The following is a 27,986-nucleotide window of genomic DNA, read 5'->3' as shown; positions in this document are numbered from 1 at the left end:
TCACAGTCTCCTGGTGACTGCCCAAAGTCATCCAGCTGGCTTTCATGCCTAAGGTGGAACTAGAACTCACAGTCTCCTGGTGACTGCCCAAAGTCATCCAGCTGGCTTTCATGCCTAAAATAGGACTACAACTCACAGTCTCCTGGTAATTGGCCCGAAGCCACCCAGCTAGCTTTCATGCCTAAGATGGAACTAGAACTCACAGTCTCCTGGTGATTGGCCCAAAGTCGCCCACTGGCTTTCATGCTTAAGGTGGCCTAGAATTCACAGTCTCCTGGTTTCTAGGTCAGCACCTTCACCACTTCCCTAAATTGGGTCACAGTATATGCCCCTGTGGATTCATGTCATCTTGTGATCCAATTTTTTTTCACATGTATTATGAATAACCCATATGTAGTATTCCCCGTGCTATACCTATGCATTTGACTTCTCTACGCATTTATTTATCACTGTAAAATATTCAAAGAAGCTGACAATCAAGTTTTTTTTTTGGGGGGGGGAAGCAATAAAACAACTTTAAAATAATCCATGTACCATAAATTGTTGCCATTAAGTTGGATAGGGAATGATAAAGAAATATAATATACTAAAATCTATCTACCATTAATGAATAATTCCTTATTTCTTGGAAAATAAAGAACTTTGTATTGGTCCCTGTTAAGTTTTATCCGGGGGTGAAATCCAGCAGGTTCTAACAGGTTCTGGAGAACCAGTAGTGGAAATTTTGAGAAGTTTAGAGAACTGGCAAATACCACCTCTGGCTGGTCCCAGAGTGGGATGGGAATGGAGATTTTGCAATATCCTTCCTCCAGGGGTGGGGAGGGAATGGGGATTTTGTAGTATCCTTCCCCTGGAGTGGGGTGGGAATGGAGATTTTGAAGTATCCTTCCCCTGCCACGCCCACCAAGCCACACCCATCAAGCCACTCCACGCCCACCAAGCCACGCCCACCAAGCCATGCCACACCCACCAAGCCACACCCACAGAACCAGTAGTAAAAAAAAATTGGATTTCACCACTGGTTTCGTTCTGTTCTTTTTGACTGAGTCAAAATGTTAAGCTGCCAGGATCATCTGTCCAATTAGAATAGAATTTTACATCTCTTCATAAGGCCTTGTCTATCTCATCCAGCTTGGCAGCCATTTTTTAAACCTGTAAACTTCAATTTTAGGAGCTTCATTGCTTCTACAAAAGGAATTCTGCCAAGTCTTTTGAAAAAAGGAACGATATAAAATTGCGGCTGACTGTTGGGGGCGAGTCATTGGCCCCAATGGAAAGGGTGCACAACTTGGGCGTTCTCCTGGATGGACGGCTGTCTTTTGAAGACCATTTGACGGCCGTCTCCAGGAGAGCCTTTTACCAGGTTCGCCTGGTTCGCCAGTTGCGCCCCTTCCTGGACCGGGATGCCCTATGCACAGTCACTCATGCTCTTGTGACATCTCGCCTGGATTACTGCAATGCTCTCTACATGGGGCTTCCCTTGAGGAGCACCCGGAGGCTCCAGTTAGTCCAGAATGCGGCTGCGCGGGTGATAGAGGGAGCCCCTCGTGGCTCCCATGTGACACCACTCCTGCGCAGACTGCACTGGCTGCCTGTGGCCTTCCGGGTGCGCTTCAAGGTTTTGGTAACCATCTTCAAAGTGCTCCATGGCTTAGGGCCGGGCTACTTACGGGACCGTCTACTGCCACTGATTGCCTCCCACCGACCCGTGTGCTCTCACAGGGTGGGACTCCTTGGGGTGCCATCCGCCAGGCAGTGCCGACTGGCGACACCCAGGGGAAGGGCCTTCTCTGTGGGGGCTCCCACCCTCTGGAATGAACTTCCCCCAGGACTCCGCCAACTTCCTGACCTTCGAACCTTCTGCTGCGAGCTTAAAACACATCTATTTATCTGTGCAGGACTGGACTAGAATTTTAATTTTAATTTTAATTTTAATGGAGTTTTTATCATTTTAATTGTAATTTTAAATTTTGGCCTACTTAAATAAGTTTTTTAATTTAGTGTTTTATCTTGTATTATATTTTTATTTTTATCGGGCTGTAAACCGCCCTGAGTCCTTCGGGAGATAGGGCGGTATAAAAATTTGAATAAATAAATAAATTAAATAAATAAATAAATAAATAAATAAATAAATAAATAAATAAATAAATATCTAGGTGCAAAGCGTTCGTACACACGAGAGGAACGTGAAAAAAGGAGAGGAATAAAACAGGCACCAACCATCTGCCGGGATCCTGTCTGTTAACTGAGTCTCTTTGGTCCTCAGGTATTGAAGCTCTGCAGAAAAAAATTAAAAGAGAGGTATTCTTTAAATTTGGGATTTTGGTTTGCTTTTTTTCTGCAGCCCTGAAATCAATACTGCTTTGCTAAACCAGTGTTGGCAAAGAGATACTTTATTCTTTCTTTTTTAAAAAAAAAAAACAGGCCTTCAAAATTCTTAACTGTATCAACTAATTTCTAACCATCTAAGGCCATGATGGTGAACCTATCTGTGGGCACGCAAGCGTTGTCCTAGCTCAGCTCCAGTGCGCTTGCGCATGCCGGCCAGCTGATTTTTGGGCCTTCCGAGCCCACTGGAAGTCAGGAAAGGAGCTGCTTCCAGTGGGCCTCCTGGGAAGGCCGTTTTCGCCCTCCCCAGGCTCCTAGAAAGGCTCTGGAAAAACGGGCCCACATGTCATCGCGTGCCAAAAGCGATGGGAGCGCAGGGGCGCAAGCATGCAGGGGGGGAATGGGGTACATTAAATTATGGGTGTGGGCACACACGCGCACGACCCCTCCACGCTCCCCACGCTTTTGGCACGCGACGGCAAAAAGGTTAGCCATCACTGATCTAAAGGGTGCCAAACTCAATTTCATTAAGGTCACGTCAGGGTTGTGTTTGAACTTGGGGAGGCTGGGGAGGCATGGCCATGGTGGGTGTGGCCAGTGCAACATCACTCATGTCAGGGGCGCCTGTGGTGGCCCAACTGCTCTGCCAGCAAAAATGGACTCCCGAGCTCCGTTTTTGGCTGCAACAGCCTCCTGCAATCCTCTGCCAGCGAAAACGGAGCTCAGTAGGGCACGCGGCCCTCCCAAGCTTCATTTTTTCTGGCAGAGGCACCGTGGGCCAGATCTAAGTACCCCACAGGCTGGATCTGGGCCATGGGCCTTGAATTTGACACCCCTCATTTAAAGGATGCAGATCTGGGTACTGAGAAGTAAACTATTTTTCAGGAAAGTTATCAATGTCAATGTCGCCAGATGGGATCCAAAAAGAAAACATTTTCCATTGTTTGAAAGAGATTGAAGACTAGTCTTCTCCTATGGGCTCTAGGCCCGCTAAGAGAGGTTTCAAGAGTCTTATGGTGTGATGGTTCACAACTGCCAATTGCTTTTTGTGTGTGTGTGGTTTTTACCAGACTTTAAATTTGTCCCAAGCTGCCCAGTGGCATTTTGAATCAAGTGGCCCTATAAATTGGAGGGGGGGAAAAACGAACGGGTTTAATAAATGAATATTCTATAGGTATGATGCATACCTGAAGCAGGAACTGTGGTGTGAGCTTTCACACTAGATGTTTCTGAAAAGAGAGGGAACAGGTAGCCAGTAATATAAATGCATCATATGATTGTGCATATATCATATCACAGGAAATTATCGTATGTCTGTAGAGCACGTGTAGCATAGCAATAGCAATAGCACTTAGTTTTCTATTCTGCTTCACAGTGCTTTTACAGCCCTCTCTAAGTGGTTTTACAGAGTCAGCATATCGCCCCCAATAATCTAGGTCCTCATTTTACCCACCTCAAGAAGTAGCCTACAGTACTGCATTCTAACCACTACACCACCGAGCATATAGTGATTACAACACATAACATATTCCTTTCTGACATGCTCTATTTCCTGATCCATGCCTTAAAAAGCCTAGCAGGGAGAGGTGGTATTCAGCAGGTTCTAACCAGTTCTGGAGAACTGGTAGCAGAAATTTTGAGTAGTTCGGAGAACCGGAAATTTTGAGTAGTTTGGAGAACCAGTAAATACCACCTCTGGCTGGCCCTGCCCCCATCTATTCTCTGCCTCCGGAGTCCCAGCTGATTTGGGGGGAAATGGGGATTTTGCAGTAACCTTCCCCTGGAGTGGGGAGGGAATGGAGATTTTACAGTATCCTTCTCCTGGAGTGGGATGGGAATGGAAATTTTATAGTATCCTTCCCTTGCCACGCCCACCAAGCCATGCCCACCAAGCCACGCCCACATAACTGGTAGTAAAAGAAATTGAATCCCACTACTGCTAGCAGGTGTTCCCTTCTTCTGGACTCCTAAGGACTCGCAACTTGCAATGAAAAAAAAAGCAGCTTAGGTTTTCAGCTTAACATTTAACTTCTTTGGCTTGCTAGCTTTTGAGGTATATGCATTGCAAACTTTTAGGGCAAGCAGGCAAGAAAATGTTGGTGCCAGTTCGAACGTCCACCATATCCCTCCTATATTTCACAACAGGTCTTGAAATTGAATAGCCAATTCTGTAGAAGAGGCCAGTCAGAAAAGTCCATCTGAAGCCATCATGATGCCAGGAATGGTGGTGTTGTGTCTGCGCCCCCCGAGCCGGCCCTGCTGCCGGAAAGTGACTTGGAAAGTGAGGGGGAAGGGCCGTCAGGACTTACCCTAGGAGCACTGGCTCCCCTGGCTCAGCTCCAGGAGCCAGAAACAGGCCAGGTGGAAGAGATAACGAGGCCTCCATCCCCTGACTCTTCCCCCCCCAGGCCACGCCTGCAGACCCAGCTAATGGCAATTAGGCTTGGTTTTGTAGGCAGGAGAGGCGGGAACAACAGAAGCAGGGGTGGGGCAGGCCTAGGAAGTGCTGAGTCATGGAGCCACACCCCACAGGATATAAAAGGCAGCCAGAGCTGCTGTGTCTCTTTGTAACAGGCAAATCCACTGATTAAGAGCTGAAGTTTGTTTCTAGGTGTCACCAGCGTTGTAGAAGATAACGGAGGCTCTTGGCAGATGTGGGCTATTCTGCTGCCAGAGCTGATAGTGATGGCTAATTAAGCCATCATTCGGACGGAGGCAAGGGAGGACAGAACAGGTGTTTCCACATAGAAAGGGGCAGGACATGTCCACCATCTTGAGTTCCCCTTCTCCCTCACTCCCTCAGATGACCTTTACAGCCAGGAATAATTTCAATTGTTTGAATATTTGCCAGATGCCTGGTCTCTCCATTTTGATTGCCCTAATGCTCATGTTCTTAAAACTCTAGAAATAACTAAATGATAAAAAAAATTGTGGGGAGAAGTCTTCTGCTAATACTGATCCTAAAATCAATCCATCAACCCATCAATCTACCGACTAAGAAAATTTACATGGCTGCACAACTCATTAATGGTCACTCCGGACAGCTTCCAAAAATGTATGTTGCCCTCAACTAAAGTGAGAGTTGCTAAGTGAGACGATTGTTAAGTGGAGTTTTGCCCCCATTTTACAACCTTTCTTGCCACAGTTGTTAAGTGAATCACTGCCATTGTTCAGTTAGTAACCTGGTTGTTGAGTGACTCTGGGAGGGGCGAGGCCAGCCAGGCATGGGATTTGGGGGTTCATCGAACTGGGCAGAATCCTAGCTAGAGGATCGTCTGAATCCATGCGAACTCCCAGCAGCCCATCCCTGGCCTATACTGAATTTTAAGCCAATTTTTTTAGGACTTTGGAAACCAAAATTTATTGTCACCAAACACGATGTACTATATAAACTCTCCAGAAAAGATTGCTGTCTCTCCCCTTCGGCAAGGGTTTGCCAATCTTGTCAAGTTTAAGACATATGGACTTCAACTCCCAGAATTCTCCAGTCAACGTGGCTGGGGAATTCTGGGAGTTGAAGTCCACACGTCTTGAAGTTGCCAAGATTGGCAAACCCTGCCTTAGGATGACTCTTGCATGAGGTAAAATTAGGCAACATTGATTTGTTTCTTCAGCACGCGGTGCCTTCAAAGGACATGATAGCAGTGTTCCAATATCTCAGGGGTTGCCACAAAGAAGAGGGAGTCAAACTATTCTCCAAAGCACCTGAGGGCAGGACAAGAAGCAATGGGTGGAAACTAATCAAGAAGAGAAGCAACTTAGAACTAAGGAGAAATTTCCTGACAGTTAGAACAATCAATAAGTGGAACAACTTGTCTGCAAAGTTGTGAATGCTCCAACACTGGAAATTTTTAAGAAAATGTTGGATAGCCATTTGTCTGAAATGGTGTAGAGTTTCCTGCCTGGGCAGGGGGTTGGACTAGAAGACCTCCAAGGTCCCTTCCAACTCTGTTATTATGTTACGTTATGTTATGTGAATAAGATGAATTTACCGAGCAAGGAAATGAAGGATCTGAACAGGAACAAAGAACCGAGAGATTTTTCCCAATTTTCTTACCTGTCTCCAGAGAGGAGCAGAGGGAAGCATCAAAATTATTCAAGGAAGAGTTAACGGGAGAATGCAAGAAACATTCAATAGCTTCTTTATCACAGTTGCAGAGCAAATGCTCGCAAGAATCCTCAGATCCTGTGAGGGGAAAAAAAAAAGAACAAACAGCATGTAAAAAAAGAGAGAGAGAGAATGAAAACCCCGTTTACAAAGTTGGATGGAGATGTTTTTTTGCTATAATCTGCTGACTCTCTGTAAGGTTTTAACCCAGAGGGTTACATTTTATTTATATCCTGGGCCCAGACGCAGTTCATCACCGCAGGAGGAAAGCAGGATTGAGTTCATTTCACAGCAAGAAGTCATTTGAACACAATAGAAAATTCATTCTTTTTTTGTAAAATGCTTTTTCTTCCCCGTCCCCCCGTCCCCCATCCCCCAAGACTTGAACTGTTGGGAAGAATGTTCATTCTAGAATGGTACTAACAGAATTCAGAAGCTTCTCTGAAAGTTACAATCTGCCACACAAGTTAAATGACAGGAATAAGCATAACAGAATAATAGAATTACAGATAACAGAGTTGGAAGGGACCTTGTGGATCATCTAGTCCAACCCCCGCCCCCCACCCAGGCAGGACACCCTACACCATTTCTGACAAATGGCAGCCCAATCTCTTCTTGAAAGACTCAAGTGATGAAGCTCCCAGAACTTCCAAAGGCAAGCTGTTCCACTGGTTGATTGTTCTCACTATCAGAAAATTTCTCCTTATTTCCAGGTTAAATCTCTCCTTGTTCAGTTTCCATCCATTATTCCTTGTCTGGCCTTCAGGTGCCTTGGAAAATGGCTTGATTCCTTCCTCTCTGTGGCAGCCCCTCAAATATTGGAAGACTGCTATCATGTCTCCCGTGGTCTTTCTCTTCACAACTGAGTTGGAAGGGACCTTGGAGGTCTTCTGGTCCAACCCCCTGCTCAAACAGGATACCCTATATCAGGGGTCTGCAAACTTGGCTCTTTTAAGACTTGTGGATTTCAACTCCCAGAGTTCCTCAGCCAGCTTTGCTGGGAGTTGAAGTCCACAAGTCTTAAAAGAGCTAGGTTTGCAGACCCCTGCCCTATACTATTTCAGACAAATGATTGTCCAATCTCTCCTTAAAAACCTCCAGTGATGGAGCACCCACAGCTTCTGAAGGCAAGCGGTTCCCTCTGATTAATTGTTCTAACTGTCAGGAAATGTCTCCTTAGTTCTAGGTTGGGATAAGCAACATGATTTTGCAATGGAGTCAGAAACGGGGAGGTCAACAGTAAGAGGAAGAGAAAAGAACAATGTGAGATGATAAATATTGTTTATCTATAAACACAAGTAGATTTCACAAATAGATTTCACAGAAGATAATGTTGAAAAGGCCCTTCGCAAACTGAAACCATCCCTATCTATTGGACCTGATGGACTATGTGCATACTTCCTAAAAAAGCTTTCCACTATTATAGCTGAACCCCTAAGCATAATCTTTGAAAAAGCTTTCATGACCAGCTCCCTTCCCAAACTTTGGTCACTAGCCACGGTCATTCCTGTCTTCAAAAAAGGAGGCCCCTGCCTAGTTGAAAATTACAGACCAATCTCTTTATGCTGCGTTACCTGCAAAGTAATGGAATCAATCATCAACCAATCTATTACCCTCCACCTAGAAACAAACAATCTACTCTCTACTAAACAATTTGGTTTCAGAAAAAAATCTATCTTGTAATCTATAACTTCTCCACTGCAAAAATATATGGACTAAAAATCTTGATCAGGGCAAAGCAATAGATGCAATTTACATAGACTTCTATAAAGCTTTTGACTCTGTGGTACATGACAAACTTCTCCTAATACTAAAATCCTACAGCATCTCAGGACCCCTCCACAATTGGATAACAGCGTTCCTGTCAAACAGACAACAAATGGTCAAAATAGACAATGTGCTATCAAATCCTGTTCCTGTCAATAGCGGCGTTCCACAAGGCAGTGTTCTTGGACCAACACTCTTCATATTATATATTAATGATCTCTGTGATTATATTACAAGTAATTGTGTACTCTTCGCTGATGATGTTAAACTATTCAACACTACCAACAATACAGCTACCCTTCAAAAAGACCTTGACTTTGTGTTGGATTGGTCAAAAACTTGGCAACTTCAAATCTCAACCAGCAAATGCTCTGTTTTACACATTGGGAAAAAGAATCTGAACACCAAATACAAGCTTGATGGTCATTACCTTGTAGATGACCCCCACCTCATTAAAGACCTTGGAGTTTTCATATCAAAAGATCTAAGTGCCAAAGCACACTGCAACTACATCACAAAAAAGGCTTTAAGAGTTGTAAACTTAATCTTGTGTAGCTTCTTCTCCAGAAACATTATACTACTAACCAGAGCATACAAAACACTCGCTAGACCAATTCTTGAATACAGCTCACCTGTCTGGAACCCATACCTCATTTCGGACATTAATACAATTGAGCGTGTCCAGAAATATTTTACAAGAAGAGTTCTCCACTCCTGTTTACAACAAAATACCTTATACCACAAGACTTGAAATCCTGAGTTTAGAAAATTTAGAACTCCGCCGCCTTTGACAGGACCTGAGTTTAACTCATAGAATCATCTGTTACAACGTCCTTCCTGTTGATGACTACTTCAGCTTCAATCACAACAGTACACAAGCACACAATAGAGTTAAGCTTAATGTGAACCGCTCCAATCTTGATTGCAGAAAATATGACTTCAGAAACAGAGTTGTTAATGCCTGGAATGCACTACCAGACTCTGTGGTCTCTTCCCTAAATCCCAAAAGCTTTAACCAAAAACTATCTACTATTGACCTCACACCATTCCTCAGAGGTCTGTAAGGGGCGTGCATAAGAGCACCAACAGGTCTACCACTCCTGTCCTAATGTTTCCTTTGATTGTATTCAATTTTATATAGTCATTACATTATTATGATTATATATATGCTTATATATCATATAGTTATTTCATGCTCATGCTTATATATAGTTGTAACAAAATAAAATAAATAAATAAATAAATTGTATCCTGATTTTATCTCACATGCTTAAGTTTGTAAAGTAAGGGATGGCATAAACATTGTCATCTTTTCATAGTACCTGGCTCTTGAACTAAACTCTTAGTTTTAATTTTAATAAAAGGGACTTTGGGACTTAGATAAAGGTAAAGGTTCCCCTCGCACATATGTGCTAGTTGTTCCTTACTCTAGGGGGCAGTGCTTATCTCTGTTTCAAAGCCAAAGAGCCAGTGCTGTCTGAAGATGTCTCTGTAGTCATGTGCCAACATGACTAGATGCCGAAGGCGCACGGAACGCTGTTACCTTCCTACCAAAGGTGGTCTCTATTTTTCTACTTGCATTTTTTTACGTGCTTTCGAACTGCTAGGTTGACAGAAGCTCGGACAAGTAACGGGAGCTCACTCCCTTACGTGGTGCTAGGGATTCGAACCATTGAACTGCCAACCTTTCGATCGACAAGCTCAGTGTGTTAACCACTGAGCCACCGGGTCCCAGTGATTGGGACTTAAAGCTTATCCAATTTCTAAAGTTTCCAAATGTTTGGAATCTGGGCGACATGATAAGGTTGAGATTGCATCAAAGAAATGCAGGCCATGCATAGGAAGATACACGGTGAGCCTATAACTGGGTTTTCTGCATGAGCTGCGGTGTGTTTTCTCTGAAATGAATAAAAACACTTCTGAAGGCCTTCTTCACAGCAAAGCTGTCCACAGAGTATAGAAAAAGAACCACAAGGATGTGATTGAAGCTCTCGACACACATAAAAAAAAAGAAAAGAAGATATCGCTTCAGTCACATCATCATGGATGCCGATTTTGTTGGCCCCTCCCTTTCAGAACAATAAGTATTTGGATTACAATCAGGTGTATCCTCAACAAGAAGTCAAAATAACTCAAGAGGGCAGCCTCAACTGCACAACCTAAGCTCAGCCCTTTGCGATGTACAACACAATGTACATGAAAAAGAAGTGTGACTTTAATTGGGCAGTGGCCTTCTTGACTTCTTTGACATCCCTGTTGTAGAGGCCCCTGATTGCAATATTTCTTTTTATAAGTTTGTGAAACAATATTTTGGCTACAGGTAGTCCTGGCCCTACGACAACAGTTGAGACCAGCATTTCCATTGATAAGCAAGGTGTTTGTTAAATGAGTTGGGCCCAATCAATCGATCGATCAATCAGACTAGAACTGGAAAGGACCTTGGAGATCATCTACTCCAACCCCCTGCTCAAGCAGGAGACCCTATACCCATATCAGACAAGTGGCTGCCCAATCTCTTCTTTTAAAAAATCTCCAGTGATGAAGCTCCTACAACTTCTCATCATAAGCTGTTTCACTGCTTAATTTTATATTGCAATTCTTTTTTTTTTGCCACGGTTATTAAGTGAACCACTGCAGTTGTTAAGTGAATCATGCAGCTATTAAGCAAATCCATCTTCCCCCTTTGACTTTCTTTGTTGGAATAGAATAGAATAGAATAGAATAGAATAGAATAGAATAGAATAGAATAGAATAGAATAGAATAGAATAGAATAGAATAGAATAGGAGTAGAGTAGAGTAGAGTAGAGTAGAATAGAATACAGTACAGTACAGTACTAGAGTAGAGTAGAGCAGAACACAACACAACACAACAGAACAGAACAGAACAGAACAGAATAGGAGTAGAGTAGAGTAGAGTAGAGTAGAGTAGAGTAGAGTAGAGTAGAGTAGAGTAGAGTAGAGTAGAGTAGAGTAGAATAGAATAGAATAGAATAGAATAGAATAGAACAGAGCAGAACAGAACAGAACAGAACAGAACACAATAGAATAGAATAGAAAAACAGAGTTGGAAGGGAAGATGGCTGGGAAGGTCACAAATGGTGATCATGTGACTACAACCATCATTAATACATGTCAAATGACCAGCACCCAAATTTTGATCATGTAAAGATGGGAAGCTGTGATAGTTATGTGTTCAAGAAGCGGTCTTAAGTCATTTTTTTCAGTGTTGTTGTAACTTGAAATGGTCACTAAATGAATGGTGGTAAATCAAGGGTTACCTGAACTTTTTTCTTTTACAGAATTAATAATAGAATCTGAATCTGAGTAATTCCTAAACCACTTTATATATACCCTGTTTCCCGCAAAAATAAGACGTCCCCTGACAATAAGCCCTATCGGGCTTTTGAGCGCATGGCAATAAGGGTTCAGAAAAATATAAGACAGGGTCTTGTTTTCAGGGAAACGTGGTAGCTAGTCCTTGACTTACAACTACAATTGAGCCCAACATTTCTGTTGCTATGTGAGACAGTAGTTAAGTGAACTTTGCCCCATTTTATGATCTTTCGTGTCACTGTTGTTAAGAGAATTACAGCAGCTGTTATATCAATAACATGGCTGTTACGTTTCCCCATTGACTTCGCTTGACAGGAGGACGCAAAAGGTGAGATCACATGACCCCGGGACATTGTAACCGTCATAAATATGAGTCAGTTGCCAAGCACCCAAGGTCTGATCACATGACCATGGGGATGCTGCAATGGTCTTAAAGAATGAAAAGATGGTCATAAGTCACAAGCTAAGACGCTGAGCTCGTCGATTAGAAATGTTGGCAGTTCGGATGTTTGAATCCCTAGCATAGGTCTCCTGCGTGAGCAGGTGGTCGGACTAGATGACCTCCAAGGTCCCTTCCAGCTCTGTTACTGTGACACTTGTTTCAAAACTTCGAACTAAGTGAACGGTTCTAAGCTTCGGAACTACCTATACAAGTCAGGAAAGGACTTCTTTCGCTAACAAAAGAAAATAGCAGAATAAAAAGTTTTTGTCAGAGTTTGTTGCAGCACACGCAAGCAGCCTATTAAGCAGGATTCAAAACGCCTTTGTATATATAACAACACATAAGGCATACGATGCCCTTGTTGGTTTTTTCCAGGTTGTAGAGAAGAAAAATAGCAAGTACAAACACAGCGCAAAATGGAAGCACAAAATGGGGAAGGCAAAATGGAGGAGAAGACAAGCTAGTGCTCTCAGGCTTATATACAAAACAGTTAAGTCACGCTCAGACGCCAAGCTGCCTCTTATGGCCCCATGTGACAAATGCTATGTTTCAGTTACCAAACAGCCCTCATTGGCATTGTTGCTATGCCCTATTCCAGTCCATGAATATACTCTGACAGTTTCGTAGTGCTTTGTTACTTCAAACTCACCACAGGTGATGTTTTTGGTTAGACAACTGATGTTCATGATGATTTTGGTAGGATCCCAGGCGCATTCTTCTTCGTTTGCCTCTTCATAGCATTTCCGATGTTGAAAACAGCAGCTGGTTCCAGAAGAGAAGAAGAAATCAAAGTATCATTAAGAGAGATGGTTCGTGGCAGCTTCAATGTTCAGTTTTGCCTGACGCTATTTCTTTAAGCACGTTCGCTTTGAAGCGTTTCTGAACAGCCACAAAACTAAAAAATGGAAAGACTTATCAAGAATCGAACTGATCTGGTTTCAATCTCACCACCGATCATTTCAAGGATTAGCATTTGTTTTTCAAACTTAGCTTCTAGAAGAGAACACAAGAGAAGACAAGAGAACAGAACAGAAGAACAGAACAGAACAGAATAGAATAGAATAGAATAGAATAGAATAGAATAGAATAGAATAGAATAGAATGGAACGGAACGGAACGGAACGGAACGGAACAGAACAGAACAGAATAGAATAGAATAGGGCCTCTGGTGGCTCAGCAGACTAAGTCTGTCTGCTATTAACACAGCTGCTTGCAATTACTGCAAGTTCAAGTCCCACTAGGCCCAAGGTTGACTCAGCCTTCTATCCTTTATAAAGTAGGTAAAATGAGGACCCAGATTGTTGGGGGCAATAAAGTTGACTTTGTATATAATATACAAATGGATGAAGACTATAGCTTAACACATTGTAAGCTGCCCTGAGTCTTCGGAGAAGGGCGGGATATAAATTCAATTTAAAAAAAATAGAATAGAATAGAATAGAATAGAATAATATAGAATAGAACAATATAAAAGAATAGAATAAAACAGAACAGAACAGAACAGAACAGAATAGAATAGAATAGAATAGAATAGAATAGAATAGAATAGAATAGAATAGAATAGAATAGAATAGAATAGAATACTTTATTGGCCATGTGTGATTGGAAACACAAGGAATTTGTCTGTGGTCCAAATCTTACCCATCTACTTCATCCACAGGGAAACCCTCCGTCTCGAATCGGCAGGCACAGCCATAGTCTTCAAAGTCTCTTGGGCAAACACCAGTCACACACTTCATTCTGCTCACAAAGTTGAGCAACGGAGGAAAGCTGGTGAACACGGACTGAAGCCAAGAGAAGTGAGAGCCCAAACAATCTGCAAAGATGGGAAGAAGCTAACAGTCAAACTGGCATCCAAGTAAAGTCAAGGATAAGTTTGACATCTGCAGCATCTCAGGTTCGGCTCATCCTTCACTTTAAAAAGTGAAATGTAAAATTTGTTACTACCGGTTCTGTGGGTGTGGATTGGGGGGTAATGTGACTAGGTAGGCGTGGCCAACTTTTTTTTTTTTTTAACTTTTAAAAGCATTTTTTCTACAACCTCTTCGGCCAAAGAGGTTGTAAAAAATGCTTTTAAAAGGTTCTGACGATCAGGCAACTCAGCTGGGATCATCAGAGCCTTTTAAAAGCGTTTTTTCTACAACCTCTTCAGCCAAAGAGGTTGTAAAAAAATGTTTTTAAAAGGTTCTGACGATCAGGCAACTCAGCTGGAATCATCAGAGCCTTTTAAAAGCGTTTTTTCTATAACCTCTTCGGCCAAAGAGGTTGTAGAAAAAATGCTTTTAAGAGGCTCTGATGATCCCAGCTGAGCCACGTGATCATCAGAAGCTTTTTTTACTTTAAAAAGCATTTTTTCGGCGAAAGAAAAAATGTTTTTAAAAATAATAATAATAAAAAATCTCTGATGATAGCGCGACTCAGCTGGCCATGGAGGGGGGGAAGGGATTTTTGCTACCGGTTCTCCAAACCATCCACCGCCATCGCTACTGGATTGGGCAATCCGGTCCGAACTGGGAGCATTTCTACCCCTGGTGGCTTTCAAACCAAGTAATTATGTTCACATTTATAATTATCCACAGAAATCAACACTTTCACATCCCACAAGGAAGTGAGCCCAGGAGTCACTCGGTCATAGTCTTTGTACTCTGGTAAAATGTGCTGCGCTTCTATTTAAAATACAGTCATGTGTCTATCGATGTTAATGGGTATTCTATCTATGCTTCCATCTACCTTCATTAGCTCATAGAAGTTTTATAAAAATGTGTGTCCTGTATAATTCCTAATGCATTTCCTTTTTTTTTTTTTTGTGATAAATAAAATTCCAGAAGAATCCACTTTTTCTATCATTCACCTATGGCACCATTTAGTAGGAGATCAGTGGTCAAAATAATGGGGAAGGAATTTCTTCTTTGATCCTCTCATTATCTCTAATATGCTTTTGTCTGATCAGCAGACCTAAAGGTCTTCACTTTAGCTTCCTTCCTCCCTCCCTCCCTCCCTCATTCTCTCCTTCCCTCCTTCCTTCCTTCTCCTTCCTTCCTTCCTGCCTCCCCTCCCTCCCTCTCTCCCTCCTTCCCTACTTTCTTCCTTCTCCTTCCTTCCTTCCTCCCTCCCTCCTCCTCCTTCCTTCCTCCTCCTCCTTCCTCCTCCCTCCCTCCTTCCCTCCTTTCTTCTCCTTCCTTCCTTCCTTCTCCTTTCTTCCTTCTCCTTCCTTCCTGCCTCCCTCCTGCCTTCCCTCCCTCCCTCCCTCCCTTCCTCCTTCCTTCTCTCCCTCCCTCCTTTCTTCTCCGTCCTTCCTTCTTTCTTCTACCATGATATACAGAAGTTTCTGTTTATTAAACTATCAGAATGTTTAATAAAATATAACTTATATTTGACTTGTCCTTTTAGTTTCTTTACTATCATGGCTATCATACCACGATGTAAATGAGGTGACTCCAATAAATGAATTCAAGATTTTTCACTACATTTGCTTTAAAAATTCACCTTCACTGATAAGCCACTAGTGATCTGATTAAGTCTATATTAAATTTCATCTGAACTTTGTTGGAGCTTTGAGTCTAATTCAAAAGGCTGAAACTGCACTGGGAATGCTAAATTTGCTGCCTCAAAAACGTTCCTTAAAGTTAGTATCACAATGTTATTCATCTCTTCTAATGCAAAGCTTCAAAACATCAGCTGGTGGCCACCCAAAGGTCTGGTAAATTGATTTCCTTTTTCCTCTGGTTTCTAGGAAGCTTTGTACAACAAATAGCAATAGCAACAGCACTTAGACTTATATACTGCTTCACGGTGCATTTACAGCCCTCTCTAAGCGGTTTTACAGAGTCAGTGTCAGGTTTGGAAGCCATCTTTTGCATTGGATCTTCAGGCCTGCCACATTTACTACTGTGGGAAACTGGGAGGGGGGATTGTATGGAGCATGTGTGAGATATATAGTCATAATAATATTCCTTTCTCAAAGAGTCAAGGACATTTTGCCCTGTAACTGGAGGGCTGGAACTGGGAGACCTCTCCGGTTGGGAAGGTGCTTTGACTGAACCATGTGATGGACATGTTGGTTTTGGGCAGGGACTTGAACTTTCCTTTAGGTGGGGGAAAACCTGGAAACTTTCAGATTCGGGTTTTCCCAGATGTGCCGATATGACATCTGTAATACAATGGAATTTTGGGGAAACTCAAGCCTCAGAGTTTTCTTTCATTGGGGGTGTTACCTGGAACCCTGACATTCAGCATATTGCCCCCAACAATCTGGGTCTTCATTTTACCAACCTCAGAAGGATGGAAGGCTGAGTCAACCCTGAACTTGTGAGAATCGAACTGCCAAACTGCAGTTCAGCCGGCAGTCAGCAGAAGTAGCCTGCAGTACTGCACTCTAACTACTACACCACCAGGGTTCATTATGGCTAGTTTCTTAATTAGGGCTCAAATGTAATCTAGTTTCTGTATTAATATTCTTAAGCAACACCCTGAATCATATTTAAAGCAACTAATAAACAATTAAAGTTATCACTAATGAAATTGAGCTGGTTGAAGAAATGCATCAGCTTTGTCTTCCTTTAAGCTGGTTAAGAGTTTTGGGTGAGCATCGAAATGTCGTAGAAGACCAGGAGAGGGCTTCAAAAAATTTAGCAAGGGATACTCTGCCTGGTTGCTGGATGGGCATGGCCATGGTGGGCGTGGCCTAGTCGGCCACCTGCACCATGGCGGGCAGGTGTTTTTGCCCTCCCTGGGCTCCAGAGGCTTTCCTCAAGCCTCTGGGAGGGCAAAACAGCCTCCCCAGTCTCCAGAAGTCCTCTGGAGGCCTGAAATGGGCCCATTTCCAGCCTTCCCAAACTTCCAGTAGGCCCGTTTTTCACCCTCGCTGGGCCTCTGAGTGTGCTCTGCACTTGCCTGCATCCAAAACGGGGCGTGTGGGGACTCCTGAGAGAGGCGGGATAGATGGGGCCAGCTAGAAGTGGGATTCGGGGGTTCTCTGAACTGCACAGAATCTTAGCTAGAGGTTCTCCCAAACCCTTGTGAACCCCCAGCAGCCCACCTCTGTAGAAGACCACTGCTGAAAAATGATGTGGATCTCATACAGACAGACGAATGGGCCAATCTATCACTTGTACCTGCTTAGCCATGCGCTCTATCAAGTTTGCTTTTGTATTTCAAAGCAAAGACCAGAAGAGTTCTAATAAGTTGTGCTTTGCCACACCTTCCATTCACGATATGCAGCTGACTAGCTCTTCCCAAGTTTGCAACCTATCTGCATTCAGATGCATCCACATTTCTTCATCATTTGTGGGAAAAGTTAGAACAATTAATCAGTGGAGCAAGAATCTAGAAGTTGTGGGCGCTCCAACACTGTAGGTTTTAAAGAAGAGATTGGACAACCGTCTGTCTGAAATGGTATGGGATTTCCTGCTTGAACAGAGGGTTGGACTTGAAAACCTCCAACTCTGTTGGTCCCTTCCAATTCTGTTATTCTGTTAAATTCCGATACGGACAAAGGGATCCTTTATTCCAACGGAAACCAACATGCAAATAAAAACCCACTTACCAAAGAACACAGCAACACTTTCCACATTTTCAAAGACTCCATTGAAGAAGGTGATATTATCTGAGGGGAAACACGAACTATTAAAACACAAATACAGTAGTGGCCAAAATTGTGGAAATCATTTTTTTGAGGGGAGTATTTCACCTTTTGGGAAAAGTGTGTTTTTGGGGTTTGATGGCTAATAACACCACTTTTATGGGGGGGGAGTTTCAAGATAATCCTATTCCACTGCTGGAATGGCCTGGGAATAGCCCAGACCTTAATCCAATTGAAAATCTATGGAGCCGACTAAAGAAACTTAAAGGGCCGTGGTGGCTCAGGCTGTAAGATAGCCTTTTATTAAAACACAGCAGCCTGCAATTACTGCAGGCTCGAATCCCACCAGGCCCAAGGTTGACTCAGCCTTCCATCCTTTATAAGGTAGGTAAAATGAGGACCCAGATTGTTGGGGGGGGCAATAAGTTGACTTTGTAAATATACAAATAGAATGAGACTATTGCCTTACACACTGTAAGCCGCCCTGAGTCTTCGGAGAAGGGTGGGATATAAATGTAAATTTAAAAAAAACTTGTTAGTCAGAAACTATCTCATTTTTTTCTGCTTGTTTCACTTTTCTTCTTTATACTATAACTGCTATTCTAATAGCAAATCCTGCATAAAAGTTATTGCATTACATTCCTAATTAAATTATCTTCCCATTGATTTTATAATTTTATGGTACTACTAAAAAAAAGTGGTGTTATTAGCTAGTTTTAGAAAATACATTTTTCCCAAAAGGTTTCCACAATTTTGGCCACTAATATATATCTGAAGAACATTAGAAAATCACAGAATTATATCACATCTTATAGCAACAGGAGGTAAATTTCACCTTTACAAGATAAAAATCCAAGTCCCACCATCTGTCTCTTAATCTCTTAGTCCCAAACTGTTTTTTTAAAAATGAATATGTGTGTAGAAGCAGAATAGAATGGAGTTCACACCGTGTCCATACAAACATACACAAATATACATTTGGTGTCTCCATTTTTGCTAGTTTTATTTTGGTAGTGTAATTTAGGGTGGGAGACTGTTTTGTTACTGGTGTTGCTCAAAGTATTGGACTATTTCACCAATGTAGCATAAGTAAATGCAAGAACTATGGGGAAATTCCTTTATTCTGTGGCAAAATTTGACAAAAAAGTTATTTAATATAAAGAGAGAAATCAAACGTATGGCAGTTTCCCCTCCATTTAATATGAGTTGGTACCATTCCGCACAATTTCATATTTCTGCTGCTAATTTAATTGCTTTTTTCTTCCTTTTTAGTGAAGGCCAACATTAATGCACTTTAAGACTGCTTCGAATCCTACCTCTGATTTGTTGAAGGGAGTAATTCAATCCTTTTGCCGCCTTCAAGGAAAGATTATAATTTAATGTTTTCATTATCTATTAATGCCTTAAAACCTCTCAGAAACAAGAGGTCAGGCTTTGAATACAGAAAGACTCTGAAATGTCCTTTCTTGTTATTTCCAGTTTTGAACATCTTAGTAGAGAGCCAACCTGGAGGATAAAGTTATTTATTTAAGTTTTTTAATTTGTCAAATGTCTAGGTTACCTCACTCCAAAACCAACTCTGGATGGCTTTTCAATTAAAAAAATAGCAGCAATATATGTGTGTGTGTGTGTGTGTGTATGTTCCAGCATAACTCTGAAATGCCTTGAGCAATTTCAACCAAACTTGGTTTACAGATGACTTACTTTCTGAAAAAAAAATACTGTGGGAATACCATAAGACATCCCAACACCCCTTGGGGTGTGTGTTCTATTAAGATACCGCCTGTTGTGCCTTAAAATGGCTGCTACTGTACTGCCTTAAAATGGCTTCTACTGTACAGCACAGTGGAGTTGCCATGGTAACGGCTTCACGGTACTCCGCAAGGGGGCTCCCTCTGGTAAGGGGGAAAATCCAATATTAGAAATTACATTTGGTCCGGACATTTTCAGCAAGGCTTTGATTATTCTTACGGACAAATGTATGGCCATGATCAATAAAACATTATTGCAACTCGGCCTGCTTGCATCATTATAAGACCCACACGACGTACTTCACACAGATTACATACGAGAAAAGAACTGCAACAGCTTAGTGCATATATGGCGGACAAGAAGCCACTTCTAAACCAAGATCAGAAAAAAGCATACCAAATGATCATGGATCAGCTAGAAGAAAAACACGGTGGTATTATTTGACTTGACGCTTCTGGAAACACAGGGAAAACATTTTTAACTAATTTAATTCTCACCGAAATCAGGGCTCAGAGTGAAGTTGCTCTTCCTGTCTAATACAGGATTGGGATAAATAAACACCCGGGCAACGCCGGGTTATCAGATAGTATTGTATAAAAAGAAGAGCAATCACAGAGGGAGCAAATCCCTCCCCCCAAAAAAATTGCTCTCTCCATTTTATGATTTAAAGAGGCCCAACCTTACACAGATCTAAGACCCAAGGGAAGAACTGGGTTTTATGTAAAGACAGTAGGGCGAAGGTTGTATGAAGCTCTGGGAAGATGCTGTCTAAAAAGATGGACGGTGTTTGTAACTGCCTAACATATAGCTGAAATCTTCTGGTTTACATCGCTCAGCTAGGGTACGAAAATAAAGGGATGATCTTGGAGAAGAACTGCAGACACTATTAGGAAACCATGAATTCATCCTGGAGAGACAAGAAAAAGAAACTTACAATTGTCCAACTATGTCTCTTCGGTGTAAGCTTTGGTATAAAAGACTTAAGTCAGCCTTTTGAGATGTACCAGGTCAGGAAATAGGGACCACCAAAAATGCCAGACCCCCGACTTTATTGACAGCCTTTCTCTGCCCTTCCTCTTATACCCAAGTGAGTCATGATGATGCACTGTTTTTCCAAGCTAAGTTCATGTTTCACTAATGGTCTCAACAGATCTTCTCCACGGGTTTTCTCTACATCTGCCTTTCATCTGGCCGCTTCCAGTTATTAGCTGGAAATTTGGGAGAAAAGGCGGAGAGTTGAGATGCCAGGGCTCTGTAACTTCTTGTTTGCCAAAAAATAAATAAATCAATGACTATCTTAAAAAATATCTCTTACTTAGATTTCTTTCTGCTGCATGTGGGAGGTCCAGCGAAATACCTCTAGGTCCTGTCTCTGATCCTTGAGTACCTGCATCAACCATGAGGTAGGGAGGGAGGGAGGGAGCGAGAGAGGGAGAGGGAGAGGGAGAGGGAGAGGGAGAGGGAGAGAGAGGGAGGGAGGGAGAGAGAGGGAGAGGGAGAGGGAGAGGGAGAGGGAGAGGGAGAGGGAGAGGGAGAGGGAGAGAGATATGCATTCAGAGGGGAAATCAAATTAGCTCTTAAGGATAAGTTAGCATCCCTAACCCATTCCACACCTGACAAAAGATAAACGTAGATTGAACCCCTCCCTGCTTCCCACAAGAATGATGACATAAAATTGCAAAAAAAAATTTATGAAATCATGTTTTTATACATGATAACTGAAGCAGGATTATTGTACGTGCAAAGATGGGGATGATTCGGCATTATCCACAATAGACGAATGGCCGGTGAAGGTGACTTTCAGAAATGGCTGAATTGTCTTTTTTGATCAGAGAAAGGATAAAATTTATCTTTATTAATGGCTTATGGACTTCTTTTCATGAAGCAGAAAAAAAAATGAATTTATGGTTTTGATGGTTTTTGATGATTAGACAGATTGTAGAAAGAAGAGAGTCATGCTGTAACCATAGAATAAGAGGCTGTTATAAGTACAATTTACAATTGTACTTATAACAGCTGTAAAGATCAGAAGCTATTTCTTTGAATTATTTTTCTTTCTTTTCTATTTTTCTATTTTTATTTTTTCCTTCTCTTGCACTTTTAGCTTTCGTTTTGATTTCTCTTTCTTAGTTTGCATTGGTTTCTATTCGTTTTTATCTTCCGTTTTAACATCTATATCATCTATATCATCTACATCAGGGGTCTCCAACCTTGGCAACTTTCAGCCTGAAGGACTTCAACTCCCAGCTGGCTGGGGAATTCTGGAAGTCCTCCAGGCTTAAAGTTGCCAAGGTTGGAGACCTCTGATCTACATCTACATCTACATCTACATCTATGTACACCTAGGAATATCCTTGCTAAGAAGTCAGGAGCAGATTTCAGTTTCTAATTCTATATCTACTGGTTTAGAAATTTCCTAAAATCATCAGTCCTTTTTGCCTAAGATTAGAGTAATTAGTTAGCACAAGTAGTAACAATGACAAAGTTGGAAGGGATCTTCGAGATCATCTAGTATAACCCCCTGTTCAACCAAAGACCCTACTATACCATTGCAGATAAATGGCTGTCCAGTCTCTTTTTTGAAAACCTCCAGTGATGGAACACCGAGAACTTCTGGAGGCAAGCTGTTCCACTGGAATTTTCTCCTTAGTTCTAGGCTGCGTCTCTCCATGATTAGCTTCCATCCATTGTTTCTTGTCTTGCCTTCAAGTGCTTTGGAAACTAGGCTGGCCCCCTATTCCTTGTGGTAGCCCTCCAAGTACTGAAAGACTACTATCATGTCACTCCTTGTCCTTCTTTTCACTCAACTAGATCTACCCAATTCCTGCAATCGTTCTTCATTTGTTATAGATTCTAGGCCCCTAATCATCTTTGTTATTTATACAGATTATTAGATAATAATTTTTCGGGGGGGAAAAGGATTATTCCCAGTTGTGGGATTCAGCCAGTTCGCACCACTTCGGGAGAACCGGTTGTTAACTTTCTGAGCAATTTGGCAAACTGGTTGTTGGAAGAAATCATTAGGGCAGAGAACCGGTTGTTAAATTACTTGAATCCCACCACTGATTATTCCTATCCATAGAGGAATCCTAACATGTCAATCAAGGCATATAGGGACCACCACAAAAAAGTCATTATGTGTAACATTCAAAAACAGTGGTGTATTTTACTGTTAGTCTAATCATGTTATTGCTTAACAGTCATACGGAACAAAAACAGCATAGCCAGCCATACCTGCAGCATTTCATTCTAGAAATCTGATAGTGTTACCATTATTTTATAATAATTCTCATTATATAAATGTATATATCACTTAACTCCCAATAACCACAAAAATCAATAACAATCAACTTTATTGTCAAATTAAATCAATGGGATTTAATGTGTAGATCTACTTTTACTATGTTTTACCCAATAATATTAATAGCAATAACAGCAACTATTCTGCCTGCAGAAATTCACCTCACGGAGTGATTTGAACAAACTGCCTATTACCAAATAATCTAGAGAAGAGGAAGGAAGCAAAACAATGACATAATTTTTTCACTTACCACCATTACGTAAAACCACCAATATAGTCATCAATAGAATTATCAGCATTATTTTTCAGGAAGCTTGCCTGGTGAATTAAATAAAATGTTTATATAAATGTCCGTTAAGACAATAAAATATGATTCGCCCATGGTATAGCATCAACATACTTGTGCTTCGTGTATAACCACATGGTAATTACCAAAGCAGATTTTCAATCATCCAGGTCATGGTTGCCCCAGCAGTTCTTTTCCAGAATGCAACTGGACTTTCTTGTGTTGTTGTTTTTCTTGAAGACATTTCACTTCTCCTCTAAGAAGCTTCTTCAGTTCTGTCTCAGAACTGAAGAAGCTTCTTGGAGGAGAAGTGAAACGTCTTCAAGAAAGTCCAGTTGCCTTTCAAAATGCACCTTTGAAAAGAGTACCAAAGCAGATGTTATTCTAAAACATCTCCCAGAATCAGATTCCATCCAGATGTAGATCTAGATTTTACATCCTATAATCCCAAAGCAACAAAGCTGGTTCTACCAGGTTATGTGAACGGAATTCTAACACATTTAGGTTGGGTTGAATGTTTGAGCTGCTTATTGCTCGCACCAAGAAGGACTAAAACATTTGGCAGTTTCCAAATTTAGAAGAGGACATTATTCAAGTGGGAATCTTGGTGGAGTTTTGGAACTAGACAGCTGTGCCGAGAAAGAGAGAACAGATCCTTCTCCCTTTCTCTCGATAGAATTTCAGATTGTTCAATGAACTGATGAGTAACTTCAAGAAACGCAAACTGAGGGAGAGCAAGGGAAAGAATATTTTTGCATCGTGTAAAATTCATTTGTTGCGTTCTTTGCGCTCATTTTGCATTTAGCTTTTGGGAGGAAAGGAAAGGACAATTGCTCAGTTGAGTTGAGATGAGATCTCACATATTCGGGTGGTTGCAAAAAGTAGAATTGTGTAGTAGAGTTGCAAAAAGTGCCACATGGAGTTCAACACTTAAGGCAGGACATTTGGGGCAATGCACATAGAATAGAATAGAATAGAATAGAATAGAATAGAATAGAATAGAATAGAATAGAATAGAATAGAATAGAATAGAATAGAATAGAATAGAATTTTATTGGCCAAGTGTGATTGGACACACAAGGAATTTGTCTTGGTGCATATGCTCTCAGTGTACATAAAAGAAAAGATACGTTCATCAAGGTATTCATCACATTTCGAATAGCCACATTCTGTCTGCTATATGAAAAAAAATTAACCCCCCCCAAAGGGATTTTTTTTTTAGTTGTTTCTATATCAAATTTCTATACTATCCATTTTACTTAATGGGCGGTTTACAAACAACATCATAAAATAATATAAAATGTGACTAAAAAGCAAAGTTAAAACAGTCTAAAAACAAAGTTAAAATTTACATGTTAAAAGTAAGGGAAAAAATCCCAAAGTTCAAAAGGTTTTGCCCACAATCAGCCTAGGTTCATGCCACATAAAACTTTTGTACAAGTATGCTTGCACAGATTTCTACACGTTTTGGATACCCAATGGATTTTGCATCCCTTTAACCAAGATGTGGAACGGCCGTTTAAGGTTGGTCAGTACTGTTACTATGCAGAGATTGCGAGACAGATCTGAGATTACATGGGCAAATTTTACCTATGACCAGCTATGGGGGGGGGGGAGTCCCTTATTTGTCTGAGCCACCATTCTGGAAGAAAGTTGAATCTGTCCTCTCTACAATCTTGATCTCGTCACCACAATTAGTAGTCTACCCCACTGACACCAAGGAAAGTTCTGCACCCTTTTGTAGATGAGTTGTAACCCAATACTTAAATTGATGAACTGAAAACATTCTACAGAAACGTCGGACTACTCTTAGCTATAGTATGGTATTTTGTACACACTGCACGGATCTTATCACTGTATCTTTATACTGGTACGCGCTAATTAGAAGTTCAATTTCTGACTTAGATTGTATCGACAGGAAGGGACGTGGTGGCTCAGTGGCTAAGATGCTGAGCTTGTCAATCAAAAAGTTGGCAGTTTGGCGGTTCAAATCCCTAGTGCCACGTAACGGGGGTGAGCTCCCGTTACTTGTCCCAGCTTCTGCCAACCTAGCAGTTCAAAAGCACGTAAAAAATGCAAGCAGAAAAAATAGGGACCACCTTTGGTGGGAAGGGAACAGCATTCTGTGCACCTTTGGCATTTAGTCATGCTGGCCACATGACCACGGAGATGTCTTCGGACAGCGCTGGCTCTTCGGCTTTGAAACTGAGATGAGCACCGCCCCCTAGGGTCGGGAACAACAATGTGCAAGGGGAGCCTTTACATGTACCTTTATCTACAGGACGACATGCTTCCAGCTGAGCATGAGGTGGTGCCAGGCTGATGCTTAGAATCCTAACTCAATCTCTGGAGTTTGCAAACCGATGGTCAACATGTGCTTATCTGAGCAACAAAACTCTTTGCATAACTGGCCTTATTCTGGTATTATCGAATACTGCCAGATCTGCAAAAGTCCAACCCATCATCACAAGATGGCAACAAAGAGATTTAAAAAAAAAACCTCTAAGTCTTTGCCACCATGCAGTGGCCATGGAGATTTTGCCAGTCCAGGCCAGTATGCTGGTGACTTTTTCCTTGAGCTTCCATTTCTCCTGAAATTGACTTCCAGGTTCACAGATCTCAGCTCAGAAAACCGGCTTAATAATTCGCTCGCTGTTGATTCAGCAGCCTTTCCGCACCCCTAGAACGTGGGAAACAATTGCTTACCTTGAAGGATACTTCTCAAAGGAAGGTAAAAGGAAGAATTTGGCCTTAAGGAGGTTAGGCTTTAGTGATTTATACCTTTTTTGGCTCTGCCCTCCCTTGGTCACGTGACTACTGTACTTTCTTCATCAACCCAAAACTCAACCTTTCTCAATCGTCCCTTTCATTAAAAATTCCGGCAGGTCGCAATTCCTAGAGCAGCAAGGGTGAACATTATAGATCACTTATGTACTTAAGGTTATATTCAGTCAGGGGGAGGTTCTTACCCCCCCCTTCCAAGGCTCCTAAAAGCTACCCTAATACAGGCCTTGTTGTCATGAAACAATCCTCCCTTTGTTATCCCTTTCCTGCTAAGTCAGATAATGGCGGGGACTAAGAACTTAATAAACAGCTTCATTCACGGTTGAGGGACAGGTGAAAAATTAGACGATAGGGCAGACCCCCCAAATCTCTTGAGTGCTGAAATGCTCAGAGGGGGTGGACTTGGAAAACAAACATTGAAAGATTCCATAAAATTATGGAATCACAGATCCGAGAAGTTTTGAAAAGGGCCACAAAAATCATTTAGACCAGGAGTCTCCAAACTCAGCAACTTGAAGCCTGGAGGACTTCAACTCCCAGAATTCTGGGAGTTGAAGTCTTCCACGCTTCAAGTTGCCAAGGTTGAAGACCCCTGATTTAGACGAACTCTTTGCAGGAGAAACCAGTGAAACTAATCTCACGAGGTCACGGTCCAGCGTCTTCTCTCCAGAGATGGAGGACTCATAACCTCCATAGGTCGATTGTTCTACTGTAGCAGCAGGTCTTACTATCAGAAAGTTTTTTCTGGAAAGGCAAGCAAGAGAATGATGGGAACCCACAAGAGGTAGCCAGGTAGTCCTCAAATTATGATCTTAATGGAGCTTGCCCATTTAAAATGGTAAGTCATAATGGATGTTAAATGGGTCAGTCATGATTTTATGTCATTTTTTTGGGTGGCAGTCATTCAGCGAACATGTCAATGATTGTTTAAGCGAGCCTATTGTTTGCTATGACATGTTTTGCCAAAAACTGGAAGCAACTCTAGTAAGACCACATCTGGAATACTGCAACCAAATTTTAGTCGCCGTACTACAAAAAAGGCATTGAGACTTTGGAAAAAGTGCAGAGAAGAGCAACTAAGATGATCAAAAAGACTGGAGGCGAAACCATATGAAGCAGGGGTCTCCAACCTTGGTCACTTTAAGACTTGTGGACTTCAACTCCCAGAGTTCCTCACCCAGCTTTGCTGGCAGGAGGGAATCTGGGAGTTGAAGTCCACAAGTCTTAAAGTGACCAAGGTTGGAGACCCCTGGTATGAAGAATGGCTGCAGGTTTTGGGTCTGGCTACTCTAAAGAAAAGAAGAATTAGCAGTGACATGATAGCAGTATTCCAGTATTTGAGGGGCTGCCACAAAGAAGAAGGGGTCAAATTATTCTCCAAAGTACCAGAGGGCAGGACAAGAAGTAATGATTGGAAACCAATCAAAGAGAGAAGCAACCTGGAATTAAGGAGAAACATCCTAACAGTGAAGAAAATTAAGCAGAGGAACAGCTTGCCTTGAGAAATCATGGGTGCTCCATCACTGGAGGTTTTTAACAAGAGACTAGACAGTCACTTATGTGAAATAGTATAGGTTATCCTGCTTGAGCAGGGGCTGGACTAGAAGCTCTCCAAAATCCCTTCCAGCTCATTCATTCTATTCTGTTCTCCTTACTCCTATTTTGCCCTTTCCAACAGAAAGACTGTAATAAAGGAGAATATTTGTAGCTCAGGGTTGACATGAGGGATCCTTCGTGCCCTCTGAGCTTGGTTGTTTTCTTGCAGACCTTTCATTACCAAGCTAAGTAACATCATCAGGGCTAGCACTAATATTGATGATGTCACCTAGTTTGGGTAATGGAATGTCTGCAAGAAAACCAGCAAGCTCAGGGAGCACCAAGGACCCCTCAGAGAAGACTCTGATATTGGGAAAAGTGGAAGAAAAGAGAGAAAGAGGACAAGCAGCAGAAACTTCCTGACAGTGAGGACAGTTAACCAGTGGAACGGCTTGCCTCCTGAAATCGCAGGTGCTCCATCACTGGAGGTTTTTAAGAAGAGGCTGGACAGTCACTTGTCTGAGATGGTATCGGTTCTGGACTAGAAGCCCTCCAAGGTCCCTTCTAGTTCTATGCTACGCTACGCTACGCTACGCTACGCTACGCTACTCTACTCTACTCTACTCTACTCCACTCCACTCCACTCCACTCCTCTCCTCTCGTCTAGTCTAGTCTACTCTATTCTACTCTACTCTTCTCTACAGTACTGTACTGTACTGTACTGTACTCTATTCTATTCTATTCTTGTCGTGTCCCACTCCTCCGCT

The 27,986-nt window shown here is 41.9% G+C and overlaps 1 protein-coding gene across 1 annotated transcript in view; it reads right to left on the bottom strand.

Annotated features, from left to right (window-relative positions):
- Nucleotides 1–27,986, bottom strand: part of LOC131194211 (otoconin-90-like) — a 107,343-nt gene that overhangs the window by 25,357 nt on the left and 54,000 nt on the right. The window contains exons 5-8 of the mRNA XM_058174943.1: nucleotides 17,525–17,584; nucleotides 13,621–13,795; nucleotides 12,629–12,741; nucleotides 6,386–6,514 (exon numbers count right to left, since the gene is read on the bottom strand). Of these exons, the coding sequence (XP_058030926.1) occupies nucleotides 6,386–6,514; nucleotides 12,629–12,741; nucleotides 13,621–13,795; nucleotides 17,525–17,584 (477 nt within the window). The remainder of the gene's footprint in view (nucleotides 1–6,385; nucleotides 6,515–12,628; nucleotides 12,742–13,620; nucleotides 13,796–17,524; nucleotides 17,585–27,986) is intronic.

The sequence above is a fragment of the Ahaetulla prasina genome, chromosome 3 (genome assembly GCF_028640845.1).
Source record: "Ahaetulla prasina isolate Xishuangbanna chromosome 3, ASM2864084v1, whole genome shotgun sequence".
In the NCBI taxonomy this organism is placed as follows: domain Eukaryota; kingdom Metazoa; phylum Chordata; class Lepidosauria; order Squamata; family Colubridae; genus Ahaetulla; species Ahaetulla prasina.
This window is presented reverse-complemented; position numbering and strand designations above follow the sequence as displayed.